At 42.2% G+C, this 15,527-nt stretch overlaps 2 protein-coding genes across 2 annotated transcripts; one reads left to right on the top strand and one right to left on the bottom strand.

Annotated features, from left to right (window-relative positions):
• Nucleotides 1-6,500: 6,500 nt before the first annotated feature.
• LOC140175205 (uncharacterized) lies at nucleotides 6,501-7,874 on the bottom strand. Its single transcript, XM_072202149.1, has 2 exons — nucleotides 6,987-7,874; nucleotides 6,501-6,740 (listed from the first exon to the last, which is right to left on the bottom strand). Exons 1-2 carry the CDS (start codon nucleotides 7,872-7,874, stop codon nucleotides 6,501-6,503), a joined length of 1,128 nt encoding a protein of 375 aa, XP_072058250.1.
• A 3,455-nt stretch (nucleotides 7,875-11,329) lies between these two features.
• Nucleotides 11,330-13,332, top strand: LOC112711583 (organelle RRM domain-containing protein 2, mitochondrial). The gene is made up of 3 exons (XM_025764261.3): nucleotides 11,330-11,591; nucleotides 12,718-12,786; nucleotides 12,882-13,332. Exons 1-3 carry the CDS (start codon nucleotides 11,471-11,473, stop codon nucleotides 13,115-13,117), a joined length of 426 nt encoding a protein of 141 aa, XP_025620046.1. The 5' UTR covers nucleotides 11,330-11,470; the 3' UTR covers nucleotides 13,118-13,332.
• Nucleotides 13,333-15,527: the final 2,195 nt, after the last annotated feature.

Raw genomic sequence — 15,527 nt, 5'->3', positions numbered from 1 at the left:
CTGAATGAACGAAACATAATCCATTATAAAAAATTCAAATTCGAAACATATTTGTCTACAATTTAGAGATTATCAATTCAATTCAGATTCAGAACACCTGCGTCCATTCAACTCAATTAGCAATTGCATTCCATTCAATTCGATTGAAAAAATAATCCATTAGCAAAATGTTGATGTTGTTGGTGATGACGATAACAAAAGAGGAGAAGAAGAAGAGAAGGAGGAGGAGGAGAAGCAGAAGAAAAATCTACGTGCACGAAGAAGAATGAGGAGGAGGAGGAGTATGAGGTATTTAAAAGAAGAAGAAGATGACGTATGCACATATTTGAAAGAAGAAGAAGAAGAAGAAGAAGTGCAAGGGAGAAGAAGAAGAAGAAAAAGAAGCGCGGGAAAGGAGAAGAAGATAAAGCGCGTGTGATGATGCTCTTTTAATGAGAATGGTTTTTGGTGTTGGACCTACTTGGATAAAACTTGGATAAAAAAATACTTGGATGTGTAGCATAGCCCTTAATATTCTCTATATTCACTTTCTTTCTTTTTTTTTTCCCTTTTTCACAAAAAAAATAAAACGAGAAATAAACAAATGTATATATGAAAGCCTTTTTGGAGAATAAAATTATCATGGCGCTACATATCCAAAATTTTTTTTTATCTAAATCCAATCAAGCAGGTTCAATACTAAAAAAATTCACTCTCATTAGTGAAACGCCTATTACATACGTTGAAAACCCCCAAACGTTAGCAATTCAATTCGCGCTAGAATATAAAATACATTCCTTCTTCCAATTCAAAACCGTAACCAAAGAATTTTAAATCTTATTCAAAACTCTAAAAAATTATTTATATTTTTTTTAGATGGACCTAGTGTGTGTCATTTATAATTTTTTTGGTTTTTTTACAGTATTTTCCAACTCGACAAATTATCGTTACAGATTTAAGTTTCATTTAAGGGTCTGTCGTTGCAGATCTAAATTCCATTTAAAGGTCTGTCGCTGGTCAATAAATTACTGCATGCACAAAGCAGTAGGATTCAAACCCCAACACTTACTTACGGACAAGTGAACTGACCAATCGACCAACTCATATTGATTGCGTGTCATCCATATTGAACAGGCTCGCATAGTCACGAAAAATATATTGAATAGGCCTGTATAGGGAAAAAATATATTAAAGATTCGGCTGAGAGATAGTAATTAGAGTAAGCACGCTGAGAGATAGTAATTAGAGTAAGCACGCGCGGCACTGCAATTCCCCTGTTTCTACTTCACACTCTTCCCATTCTCTTTGCTCTCCACACTCCCCGCTTTTAGGTTATACGGTGCCCTATCTCTTTCCTAGTTCTCTTTTCTATCACACTCTCTATTATTTGTTTTTATCTTTTAGTTTTCTTCTCTATTCTTATTCGCATGTTTTTCGATTTATGCATATTACTGAAATCCTAATTTTTGTGTTATTTTTAGGCTGCACTTTCTTCAGACACAATGGCACACCATCAAAAAGCTCTTAAGAATTTGTCTTATTATTGTTGAGATCTTCCATTTTATCGTTAATTTCTGTTTTAAATCTGATTATATAAAAGATTTTTTTGCATAGAAGATTAAATTTAATTTAAATTATAAATATTATTTATTATTACTATAAATTATATATAAATTTATTAAAGTAATTTATAATTTGTGATTTCAAAGTTCTTACTTTTGCGAATTTTTTTTTTTGAGTTAAGTCATTTTATTTTTTTAGGATTATTAAGAGTTTAGTTACTAAAATTGAGTTGCATAAAAATACTTAATTTTGATTTGGTTTTGTAATTCACAGTGAGAGCGAGTTGTTTTTCTATTATTTGAAATATATTTTTTATTAATTTTTTAATAAAAACTATACTTTTATTTAATTATTTTAAGAGTTTAATTTTGATATACGAATAATGTAAAATATTTTACACAGTGCAATCACATCCGTTTTTTTGGATGATCATTCACACCGTGAATAAAAATAATAATTATTTTTTATTACGTGTGTTACGTAATTAGATACATGTATAAAATTACTTTATACTAATAGTGTATCAAAATCAAAATTTAATTTCAATATTTGTATACCACATTTATTTACATAAGATCTTTTATGTTTTACTTTAAATTTTTTATTTTGTTGTAAGAATTTTATGATTTTAAAAAAATATATATTATTAAGTGAATTACAAACTATCAATTTAAGTAGGTTAAATTGAGTAATTTTTTCATCTCAATAAAATATATTAGTGTTATTTATTATTTTAACCACAAAATAACATGTAGTGGTAAATTCACATAGGATAATTAGACTTTTTAAACAATTATGTCTATGTAAAATTCTTAATGAAAATGAAAACTTTATAAAAAAACAACTAAAATAACTATAAGGTTTGTACTAAAAAGGGTAATATATTTTTTTGTTCAAAGTTTATAAATGATAACAGTTACATGAATCAATGATGCAAATAAATAATAATTAAAGTACACCAAAAATACGTTTTTTTGATAATTTAATATATTTTTATATAAAAATTAATTATATTTTAAATTATTATTAAGTTATATAATAATATTGTATTTTTTTAATAACTTTTTGATAAGATGGATATCCGTAAGTGTTCGGTAGGACGGATACCGGACGGTTCGGGTTGGTATTTCGATTGATGAGATGGGGTATCGCCTGGTTTCGGGTTACTGGGCGGGAGGTGGAGTAGCCGACGTTCCAAGCTCTTCGTGTGGAGAAGGGGGGGTGTCACCTGCAAAGACACTCCGACGCTCTAGTCAGTGAAGTGTGCAGGCGAAAAGTAAGAGAATGGTATGTGACGTACCTTGGGGGAGGGGTAGGACCCTCCCCATATATACCGTATCAGAAATGGGCCCGCAAGGGCAGACCCGCCTTCCTCGAAACTTCCTCACACAGTTGTAGTGGAGATCTGTCAAAGACGCGTGTCCGGGTCATTGGTTGAGCTGCTCGTACCCGACCGTTTGGGTCGGGTTATCCATGGGTTGGGTCGGCCCGCAAATGGCCCGGGTCAGGCCATAACAGTGCCCCCAACGCGCTAGCAATGGTCGTGAGGGCTATTGGTGGCGTGTTATGTCCTCTCTCGAGCGTTGTCGCTAAATCGGCCGCTCGTGGATGGGACGTGTCTCTCGCGCGCGTGTCTGTTCGTTGCTGAGGATAATCGTTCGTCGCTTCGTTCTTCGCGCCGGGCATTTAATGCTCATAATGGCTTGTTTCAAACCCTGTGAGTAAAGATTCTTTTACCCCTACCTTTCGCGCTTCAAGTCAGTTAATCCCCTAGTCAGTTTCACGCCTCACTTTCATTCCATTTCCTTGCTCATTTTCGTTCCATCCTCTTGAATTTCCTTCTGTAATCTCCTTGTTCCTGAGCTTTCACCCCTTCTTGCTTTCCTCTCACCCAACATAATCAATCAGGTAAGCACTCATCTCCTCTTTTTCTGCTTCATGTTCATTTTACCTTCATCATCAAATCTTCTATATGCATGCTGCTTGTTTGATTTGTATGCTAGATGACCTTAGTGTTAAGTAGATGCGTTAGGGGGGTTACCATTCCATGGTATTAGTTTTTTAGGCTTTTGCTTGGATTCTGCTTCAGCCATGCTTAATTCTAGTTACTGAATAGGCTAAATGTAGTTTCAGAGCTTTTCCCGAGCTCCCGACCTCGTAGACTAACCGAGTGGTGCTCCCACTGTAGGTATGCCTCGTATCGTTTTGCGAGCCTCCACCTCAAACGTGGGTTACGACCGGCATGCTTGGGTGACTTCCAACATGAAGGACTCCCCCAACCAGATGGGCGAGGAGGAACTTACAGAGTTCCGTTAAGCTGAGTACTTATGCGGCGGGACTAACGAGGAGGCTAACTATGATGTCTTCGTTCCTGCCCCCCATGAACGGCTATATGAGCTCAACCTTCATTCTCCCCGAATTCTCGACTGGATTTGGTTTTACAAGGCCATGTTCACCCAACTGGGGGTTCGCCTCCCCTTCTCTTCCTTTCAAATGGCACTTCTTGGTCGGATTTTCGTGGCGCCGTCGCAGCTGCATCCGAACAGTTGGGCTTCCATCCACTGTTTCGAGATGGTGTGTGAATACTTAGAGCTGCCGGTGTCTGTAGATGTTTTTCTTTTTCTCTTCAACCTTACGAACCCTTCTAAACAAGGGAAAGCAAAGAAAGGATTCATGTTCTTCCGATCTGCTCAGGGTCGGAGGATTTTTGGCTTGTTCGAGGACTCCTATCATGGGTTTAAGGACAAGTATTTCATAGTGCGTCCTGTCAAAGGTCGCCATCCCTTCTGGCTATCGTTGGAAGGGCAACGCCTCATCCCGACGTATTGGAGCTTCGGGGCGGGGTCTAATTCTTTTATCAAGGTGACCTACAAAGGGATGTCCGATGTGGACAAAAGGATTGCCGACGTGTTGTTGGCCGTTTTTGGGAAAAACCACGTGAACCCTCACTTACTGATGGGTGATCGGGAGGTCGCCAGGGGTTATGTCTGTGAGTAGTTTTAACTTGCATTTTCTTCTTTACTTGTCATTTTGATTTGCTATGCCGAGTTCATGACTAACCGATTTCCTTCTTTGCTGTAGTGGGGATGTCTGTCGAAGTGACTGGCATTGAGAATCTTTTCCACACTTTCCTCGCTAGTGACAGCGATGAGGAGCGGGCCAACGAGAACCAGGAGGTTCCGCATGAACAGCATGAGAGTGAAGTCTTGCCTCCTTCCCATGCTGCCGAGGCGCCGGTCCAAAATCCTGATGGTGCTCGTGTCTCTCCCTTTCGGGAAGAGGCCGTCGGTGCTGACGATGACTCGACTCCCAGTCCGCACTTTGAGGATGACGTGAGAATTGTGAGCAACCCGAAGAGGAAAATGTCGTCCTCCAGTCCTGAGGGAGCTCTTACTGTGATGTAGAGGAATTTTGATGCTGGGAACTTCATAGACTCCCAGCTCCTTCCCGGCACCGAGGACTACTTCCATGGTGCCGACTTCCCTGAGCAGGCGAGGTGGATGTACCGCTCTCTTCTTCGCGGTGCTTCCATTGCCAGGAAAGCCGAGTTTGAGTTATCGGGAATGCAGTCGATGCGGAGGAAGCTTGAGACCGCTGCTAAGGCCAACAACGAGTTCAAGGTTGAAGTTGAAGCGCTTCGGGAGCAACTCTCCCAAGTTAACGAGAAGCTCCGAGTTGCCAAAGAAAAAGTCTAGGTTGTTGAGGAAAAATTGCAGGCGTCCGATGCCACCATTTTCCGAATGATTGAGCGGGAGATGAATTTGGAGGGTCGGGTCAACTCCGCTCAAGGTCGGGTGGTTGCCTTGGAAAGAGAATGCGATGAGGCTGTTTCATCGGCCGAGGCTGCTCGGACTAAGGCTGCAGAATGGAAGGGGAAATACAAGGAGGTCATGAAGCAGGGAAAGAGCGCGATCCAGATGACTGAAGAGGCTCTTAAAGTCCAGGTGAAGATCGTGGCCCCTGACTTCGACACGTCGGCGATCGGGGTTTTTAAGACAATCAAGGATGGCAAGATGATTGATATGCCCAAGAAATGTTCTCTTGTATCTTTGTATGGAGTTTGTGATTTTGTTGTAGAACTTGTGGAACTTTCTTTTTGATATACTTTAGTAGTCGCTTGGTCAGCTTGTGATTATCATCTTTCTCAGTTTATTTGGTAGCGTTTTTGTTTTATTTTGTTACCGTTTTGTTGGTATTGGCTTGTCACTCGTGTTTGTTTACCGTTACGTTGGTAATTTGGCAAAGCCAAGTCGTGGCTATGCTATAGCCGTTTGTTATGGTGTTAACTTAGTTGGCTCCCGGGGTGTTCAGTCCCGAGGCACCGTATCGTTGTCCCGTTTAACATGTATTATGAAGAACTTGTTGTTGTGGGATGCGTAAATGGAGAAAAGTGAATGGGAAGGTAATTTTGACAAGTAAACATTAATCGACAGTTAAACAAGTCCATTGTCATAACAAGTATTTAACAAAAGTAAATCACTGAGCTCGTCGGATCGCCTAATCGGCGTGTTTCAGCTAGGAATAAAATCTTCTCAAGTTACCTACATTCCAAGTTCTCGGGACCTCCTTGCCATCGAGCTTCTCCAGTTTGTAGGCAACCCTGCCAATCACCTCTTTGACTCTGTAGGGGCCTTCCCAGTTTGCCGCAAGTTTATCTTCCCCTTGAGTCGGTAGCCCAATATCGTTGCGCCGCAAGACGAGGTCATTTTGTTCAAATTCTCTCTTGAGCACTTTGGTGTTGTAGCGCAGGGCCATTTCTTTGCTTTAGTGCCATTTCTGACAAATGGGCCATCTTCCTAGCTTCGTCTGCTAGGTCCTTTTCCACAGCTTCCTCTACTCCCTTCAGAAGTAATCGTGGGCTCGGCTCGCCGATCTCAAACGGGTATCATTATGTCCACTCCATACGTCAGGTGGAAAGGGGTTTCTCCTATGGACGACTGCTCGGTTGTTTGGTAAGACTAGAGAACCGAGGCGAGTTCATCGGCCCATGCGCCTTTTTTGTTCGCCAGCCGCTTCTTGAGGCCCAACAAGACGACCTTGTTTGCGGCCTCAACTTGACCGTTCGTCTGGGGATGCTCTACAGAGGAGAATTTCTGTTTTATGCCCAGACCAGTGAGGAACTCCGCGAACTTCTTGTCAGTAAACTGTGTCCCGTTATCAGAGACAACAACTTCCAGGATGCCAAATCGAGTTATCACCTACCTCCACATAAACTTTCGACAATTAGATGAGGATATATTGGCCAGTGGTTCAGCCTCTATCCATTTAGTGTAGTAGTCGATAGCAACTATGAGATATTTGACTTGCCCCGGGCCAACCGAAAAAGGTCCCAGTAGGTCGACTCCCCACTGTGCGAAAGGTCGGGAGGATGTTAGTAGGCTTAGTTCGGTTGCCGGCACTTTGTGGAAGTTGGCGTTCTCTTGGCACTTGACTCATTTCCTTACGAATTCTTTGGAGTCCATCATCATCGATGGCCAGTAATATCCAGCTCGGATGAGCTTTCTTGCTAGGGCTTTTCCCCCGATGTGGTGACCGCAGCACCCCTCGTGGACCTCTCTGAGTATGTAGTCCGTTTGGTTGGGATGCAGGCACTTCAGTAAGGGCTGGTTAAGTCTCTTTTTAAATAGTTGGCCTTGTATGATCGCATATTTGGCTGCCTCCCTTCTCAGCGCTTTAGCTTCCTTTTCGTCGTCAGGGAGTTTGCCATTTTCTAGGATATTGGTGATGGGGTCCATCCAGGAAGGACCTATCTTTGTCAGGTGGAGGGCAACTGCTGGTTCTTTTATCATGCCTTGAATGAAGGACCGGTTGCCGACTCCCGGTTTCGTGCTTACCAGCTTGGATAGGAGGTCTGCCCGTGTGTTCCTTTCCCTCGGAACGTGTTGGACCGCAACCTCCTCGAATTGTTTGCTCAGCTCTTTGACCTTCTCCAAGTACTTCTGCAACAACGAGTCTCTGGCTTGGTAGCTTCTATTTACTTGCGAGGTGATGACTTGTGAGTCACTGCACACTTCCATCCTCGTAGCTCCGACTTCCTGAGCTAGGATCAAGCCGCCCAAGAGAGCCTCGTACTCTGCTTGGTTGTTCGATACGGGAAACTCAAACTTGATTGATTGTTCGTATATGACCCCGACAGGGCTTTTCAAGATGATCCCGGCACCTCCGGACGTTTGGTTGGAGGCCTCGTCCACATGGAGCCTCCACGGTGTGCCCGCCTCCTCGGTCGGGTCCCTCGTTACCTCTACCAAGAAGTTTGCCATTGCTTGTGCCTTAATCGCATGTCGCAACTCATATCGCAATTCATACTGAGATAGCTCAATGGCCCAAGTCATCATTCTTCCCGCTAAGTCGGGTTTTTGGAGCACTTGGTGGATTCCCTGGTTTGTTCTCACGACCACTTGGTGACCCTGGAAGTATTACCGTAGTCTGCGGGAAGAGGTTAGCAGTGTCAGAGCCATATTCTCTAGTTTGCTGTATCTCAGTTTCACTCTTTGCAGTGCTGTACTCATGAAGTAAATTGGTTGTTGAACCTTCCCTTTTTCCCGTACCAAAACTGCCGCCAGTGCTTCCTCTGTTATGGCCAGGTACAGGTAGAGTGGTTCTCCGACCTTGGGCTTCCCGAGCACAGGTGGTGTTGCGAGGATCTCTTTGAAATGCTTAAATGCTTCCTCACACGCCAGGGTCCATTCAAACACTATCCCCTTTTTCATAAGGTTGAAAAATGGTAGCGTCCTAGCAGCCGACGCTCCGAGGAAACGGGATACGGCGGTGAGTCTGCCCGACAACCTCTGCACATCCTTGACACAGCCCGGACTCTTCATTTGGAGTATTGTCTGGCACTTTTCTGGGTTGGCCTCTACCCCCCTTTGGGTTATCATGAACCCTAGAAATTTTCCTACTTCCATGGCAAAGGCGCATTTGAGTGGGTTGAGCCTCATACCGTGTTGTCGGAGGGAGGTGAACACATTTCCTAGGTCGCTTAATAGGTCTTCGGGTCGGGTGGTCTTTGCAAGGATATCATCCACATATACTTCCACCGTTTTGCCTATGAGGTCGCTGAATATCTTATTCATCAACCTTTGGTAGGTGGCCCCCGCATTTTTCAGCCCGAATGTCATTACCTTGTAGCAGTATGTTCCTCCAGGCATTATGAACGCCGTTTTTTCCTCGTCTGGTCGGTGCATCGGTATCTGATTGTAGCCAGAGTAAGCGTCTATGAAGCTCAGATACCGGTATCCCGCCGCCGTGTCGACGAGCGCGTCTTTGTTGGGTAAGGGGTAGGAATTCTTTGGGGCATGCTTTGTTAAGGTCGGAGTAATCCATGCACATCCTCCATTTTCCATTATGCTTTTTAACTAGGACTACGTTCAACAGCCAAGTCAAGTAGTCGAGTTCTCGTATAAACCCTGCTTCGAGGAGGCTGGCCGTCTGCCTGGCCACCTCATCGGCTCTTTCTTGTGACATCTTCTTCCTCCTTTGAGCCACTGGTTTGACCTCTGCTTTGACAGCCAGGCGATGAGACATGAGCTGGGGGTCTATCCTGGGCATGTCGGCTGGTGTCCAGCCGAAGAGGTCGCCGTTCGCCCTGATCATTTTCATTAAAGGTTCTTTCAATTGGCGTAGGAGATTTCTGTTGACAAAGGAGAACTTCTCTTCGGAGTCGCCAACCCTAAACTTCTCTAAGTCCCCTTCTGGCTCAGGTCTAGGCTTGTCCTCGACCCTGGCATCCAGGTTGGCGAGAAAGATTCCCGACGCTTCTTTAGATTTCTTTCTCAAGGAGAGGCTGGCGTTGTCGCAAGCGACTGCCGTTTCCAAGTCCCCCCTTATAGATCCCACAGATCCGCTGTCCGTGATGAACTTCATTACCAACATCTTTGTGCTGATTCAAGTCAAAACAGTCCTACGTCTTGTGTCCGTAGCCCTTGTGATAATCACAATAGAGGTTTTTGTTCTCTCCTGTTCTGTCCTTCAGAGGTCGGGGTTTGGACAAAATCCCTTTCTCGGCTATTTGCTGGTAGAATTCCGCAACGGAGAATGCGGGGGGGTATAGTTGGTAAATATTCCTACCCAGGGGAAAGTCTTGAATGTCTTGGTTGGCGCTCTGTCTTTGGGGTGCTCCCTTTGCCTTTCCCCGCTACCGTGCTGACGGGCTTGGTTGTTGACGGGCTGCCGTTTGTTGGCTGCCACCACTTGACTGACTTCTTCATCATTGATATACTCCTTGGCCACGCCCTGTATCTATTGCATTGTCCACACCGGCTTCGTGGTGAGGTGCTTCCTGAAATCTTCATTCAGAAGTCCGTTTGTCAAGCACAAACTGGCCACCAAGTCGGTTAGGCCGTCGATCTCCAAACACTCGTCGTTGAACCGATCTAGGTATTTCCTGGTCGGCTCCCGGGCCTTTGTGTCACCCCGAGTAGGTTGATCGGGTGCTTCACCTTCGCAATTTGGGTCGTGAATTGAGCCAAGAAGGCGTGGCTAATATCTGAGAACTTGGCGACGGAACCCTGCGTGAGGCTGTTAAACCACCGAATCGCAGGTCCCGCTAGGGTGACCGGGAAAGCGTGACACCTGACGTCTTTGCCTACCCCTTCTAAATTCATTCAGGCCTCGAAGGCCGTCAGGTGCTCCTGTGGGTCTTGTGTTCCATTGTACCTCATATCTGTCGGCTTATCAAAATGCTTTGGTAGCCGGACCTCGAAGACGGAACGGTGGAAGGGGGTTGCACCCATGATTACGGGCTGTCGTGTTCTCCCTGCCCTTTCTTCGTCCCCCTCCCGATCTCCCTTGGCAGCTCGGGTTCTTCTAGTTCAGGCTTATATTAAAGGGTCACGCCGTCTTCTCAGGCGTTCTCGGTCTTCCCGACTACTTCCGGATTCATATCTTGGGGTGGATGCGCGCCGGGAGTGGCTTCTCTGAGAGGTCTTCCCCCGGTTCTCGAGAGATAGGGAGTAGCTTGGGTCAGAGGTTTGCTGGTGATGTTCCTGATCTGCCAGCTGACGTTCTAGGTTCTGCACTCTATGGCGCAGTTCCTGCATTATCCGGGCGTTGTCGCTGCCGGTTCCCCCAAAGGGGCGTCTTTCCCCGGCTCGTGTGGACGTCCCGGTTTGTTGCGCGGGGGGGGGGGGGGGGTACCTCACGCGCTCTCTGGAGGAGGCCACGGAGGCTGCCCCCTTGGGCTCGGCCCTGCCACCAGGTTCCACTGCACCGGACATGATATCTATTTAGGCGTCCCTACAGACGGCGCCAATGTTCGGTAGGTCGGATACCGGTCGGTTCGGGTTGGTACTTCGATTGATGAGATGGGGTATCGCCTGGTTCCGGGTTACTGGGCGGGGGGTGGAGTAGTCGACGTTCCGAGCTCTTCGTGTGGAGAAGAGGGGGGTGTCACCTGCAAAGACACTCCGACGCTCTAGTCAGTGAAGTGTGCAGGCGAAAAGTGAGAGAATGGTATGTGATGTACCTTGGGGGAGGGGTAGGACCCTCCCCATATATACCGTGTCAGAAGTGGGCCCTGCAAGGGCAGACCCGCCTTCCTCGAAGCTTCCTTACACAGCTGTAGTGGAGAGCTGTCAAGGACGCGTGTCCGGGTCGTTGGTTGAGCTGCTCGTATCCAACCGTTCGGGTCGGATTATTCGTGGGTCGGGTTGACCCGCAAATGGTCTGGATCAGGCTGTAACAGTAAGTTAAGAATGTGTAGAATTAAGATTGAGATATTCTCAATTCACAGATAGAATAGAATTGAATTTATATAAAAATATCAATCTCAAGTAAAATTAGAATTTGTATCTAAACCCAAACCTATGCTATTTATTGCCATCCCTATTAATTTAAAAATAAGGGTTTAAGGGAATTAGGGATAGTTGAAAAGTAAGAAGAGTGAAGTGTGAAGTGTGAAGTGTGAGGGTTTGAGTTTAGGGTTTTGGTGATGATGGCGTTCTTCAGTGGAGCTCAGCGATTTCTCCGCCAGTCTTCTTTTGTTGTGGCCTCCCACTTCACCTCTACTCGTTTCACTTCGACTCTTACTTCCCCAAAACTCTTCATCAGCGGTCAGTAATTTACTCCAATCCTCTTCTGCTTGTTCATCTTATTAATTATAAATTGATCGTTTCCATAACATGATTGTCACTGTTGAAACCTTCATTTCCGTGTTTTCCTTATTCCGTTTTCGCTTCTAGAATTGTCAAATTAGCTTCCTTGAGACCCTAAATTATCTTCAATCTGGACAGGGCAATCAGTTATGATTAATGATTATGTTGCACTAGATGGGTAGGCTTAGCAACTATGATTTGCATCTGATAGATACTTGTATATTAAACTTTGAGGCTAGCTTTTTTCGTGAAATTGTGGTATTTTTCTGTATCCCTGATAAAAGGAGGTTTGAAGTTGTAGGGCTCTTCTGTCTTGATTCCTTTAATTTGTTGGATTCAACAGTTTTGAACTTGGACCCTGAAGTATTATTGTGTACTCCAATGTAGCCTTCAAGAACAGTAGAATAGTATTTGAATGCATTGCATTTTTATGTGGCGACTTTTATAACCAACCTGGAACATTGAAGTGTAATCTTTATCAATACAGGTACTAGTCTACTAGTGTCTATACAAAGCCAAAGTTCAAGGGGAAGGGGATCCGAGGAAGATAATTGAATAGAACTGTTGCGTCTTATTTATTACTCTAAATGTAATGAGAAGGATATGTTGTTAACTTATTAACTTTGACAGGAGATGATGCTCTTAAAGAGTTTTCCCACAAACACTACTAAAGCTAGTGCTCGCACATCTTGCGTGACAAGACACAGATACAATGCTTAATTTGTGTCTTTTAAAGTTGGATCACTCACTTTACAATATTTATATGATTAGGAGACAGAATTATTAGAATATAAATATACAAAGAAGTAAGATAAGTTTCACTCTCATGAAATGTATTTTATTAGTAGGGCTGTAGGACTTCATGAAAGGCCATTTTTTGGTCTCTGAAACTGTGAATTTCTTCTACTCTATTGGCTTGTAGTTCACAAAGGTCCATTTTCTTTTTAGCACCATTTTCTGTAGGGAATTGTTAGGTGGATCATGTAAGACTATAATTGGCGAAGCTTCTAATATAAATATCCAGTATAATGGAATTTACATAGTTCTGTATGTAACTTTTATATGTATTTGGCATTTTGAACAGGTCTTTCAAGACTGACAACAGATGAAAAACTTACTGAAGCGTTTTCTCCTTTCGGGCAGCTGCTTGAAGGTAATGCATTTCTCCTGCAATACTTGATTCTTCTACATGCTTATGTATCAGCTTGCTGGATATCATTCCTAACCTTCACTCATCTTGATCGACAGCAAAGGTTATAACCGATAGAGCCTCTGGACGATCAAAGGGATATGGATTTGTAACTTATGCGACCATAGAAGATGCTGAAAAGGCGAGAGCCGGAATGAATGCTAAATTTATTGATGGATGGGTTATATTTGTTGATCCTGCCAAACCAAGAGAGACCCGACCTCCTCAGCAGCCACAGTCTCAGCCCTCTGGAGCTGGTTTCACGGTTAACAAGACAATTGGATGGTGTGGTTGATATTATTCATTATTGACTAAAATAAACCTTATTCTCATGGTGTGAGATTTCAGAAGACCATATATAATTTAACTTCCCCAATTATTATACACTATAGTTTCTGGAGGAATTTTTGTATCAGACCATTATAATTTGTAACTACACTTTAGCCGCAAGACATTACTATTCGGAAGATTAAATGCACCACTTCCCTTGCTAAGTGGACATGGAAACAACATTAAGCTGTCTTTCTGGAACATCATCTACACCTACTTTAAAATCTTGATAATATGGTTTTTCAAAACAATTGTTTAAAATGGTACTAGTGTTATTTGATTCTCATATATTTATATATTTAATACAAAAACCCTAAATCAACAATGAGGGAATGGGTTTGACAATTATAACTATGCTATAAAATTCATTCTATAATTTTCACATATCTCCGTGTACTTATCGTGTGATGGACCAAATCATTACACATTAAGATCCTCAAAGCGACGTATTCGATTACCTAAAAGATACTTGTGTTTGAAAATTGATCGCTGATTAGAAGCTTTTTTTAAGGGTTGTAAGTATTAAATCACATAATTATAAGGTTTTTTTTTTCCGTTGTTATAGCCACCTATTCAAGTTCATGTGCTTTAATGTTCATTGTGTAAATTATGTTACAAGCTTCTACTCTTTATTACAAATTTATAATTTACAAACACCAATGCATGTTATCTAGGTTTGTCCTTTTATGTTCAGCATGACCCATGAATGCCTTACACTAAGTTATGTCTTTAATATATATATATATATGATTTTACTAGTTTATTTATTTATCTTGTTTTTTTTTTAATGATCAGACTTTTTAGCAAAATTCAGGTCACGTCAAATCAAGCTTAATACTTTAAAACTGGCATGTTTCCACTTTCCACCCCTAACTGCCTTCAAGCATAGCCCGTGGCAGCACCATCCACCTTCAACCATGGCTTGCAAGCACAACCCCTGGAAGACCATGCCCAGCCATCTCCCTCATCTTCCTCTTCTCTGAATGGCAATCTCACCTAACCTCAACAACGTCGTCCAATGCCTCAAACACATTACTACTTTGGTCACTAGGCTGTCGTCCTTGCAATAATAGACCAAAAACAATTACAGAGGAAAGAAAAGGATCGAGTTTGGAGAAGAAGAAATGAGGGAGAAAAATCAAATAAAAAACTACACATTTTTTCTTTAATTGTTGAGAACACAAACACATCTTATTATTGGGGTAAAATATCAACTTTTTCCTCGTGTAAAATACGTAACTTTTGTCATTCTATATATTGAACATAGTTGTTGATTGTCAAATTAATTTGTCGTTGTTGAAATAGCAAAATCCTATTTAATATTCTTTGGTTATGGTCCAGAAAAGCACCTTACATAATCGAAATAATGGTTGGCAATGTAAACTTATTTTAGCGGAAGCATTAATTAGGATCTTAAAAGTTATGATTTTTATACCTGGATTGGTTGCCATAACAAATCCTGATTACGGTAGAGTTGAACTTTAAGACTGATATTTTTGAGTTTTGGTTACAGTAGAGTTGATCTCCAACACTGGTTTCTCTCCATTTCCTTTCCTTCAGACGTTCATCAGGATGGCAGTTTCACAATATTTTCAGTGAGTGGAAACTGTAAAACGTCGTGTGTCTTGAGGCAGAGAGAGGACCATTTTTATATGTGTTATAATCTTTAAATCTAATGCGTCCATCAAACATTAGCATTAACGGATGAGATTAAGTCATTAATGATTTATAAATAATTACAATTAGGCCACAATAGAAGTTTAAATTACAATAAACTTCTAACATTCTCCCACTTGGCCTAAGTGTAATCATATTTTTCACACGTTACATAATTGCTTTAATATGGTAAAATACTTTGTGTGAGTTATGGCAGTCATGCATTTAATATGAAACACATTTATTTCCATATACTACAACCACTAGCATTTTACTACACAAGCTACATAAATAACACAATTTTATATCGGTCCCATAAAGTTTCTAAATCATTATGTTATAACTCATAAAATAATATTACTTTAACTAGAAACAACAAACTATCAATGTTCAAAAAATACATAAATAAACATAGTGAGCTCAGAGTGTTAGCATCATTCAGAAGAACCAAGACCCATTCTATGTACATGTTCCTTAAATGTCTTTGGTTGCAGTCCTTTAGTCAATGGATCAGCAATCATAAGTTCTGTTCTAACATATTCTATGGACACTCTTTGTTTCCGAACTTCCTCCTTAATGCCAAAGTACTTTATTTCCATATGCTTGGCACCTTTAGAATATCTATCATTTTTTGAGAAAAATACTGTTGCAAAATTATCACAATAAATTTTCAATGGCCTAGCAATTGAGTCAACAATGCCAAGTCCTGAAATGAAATT

Source organism: Arachis hypogaea, chromosome 9 (genome assembly GCF_003086295.3).
Source record: "Arachis hypogaea cultivar Tifrunner chromosome 9, arahy.Tifrunner.gnm2.J5K5, whole genome shotgun sequence".
Taxonomy (NCBI): Eukaryota; Viridiplantae; Streptophyta; class Magnoliopsida; order Fabales; family Fabaceae; genus Arachis; species Arachis hypogaea.
This window is presented reverse-complemented; position numbering and strand designations above follow the sequence as displayed.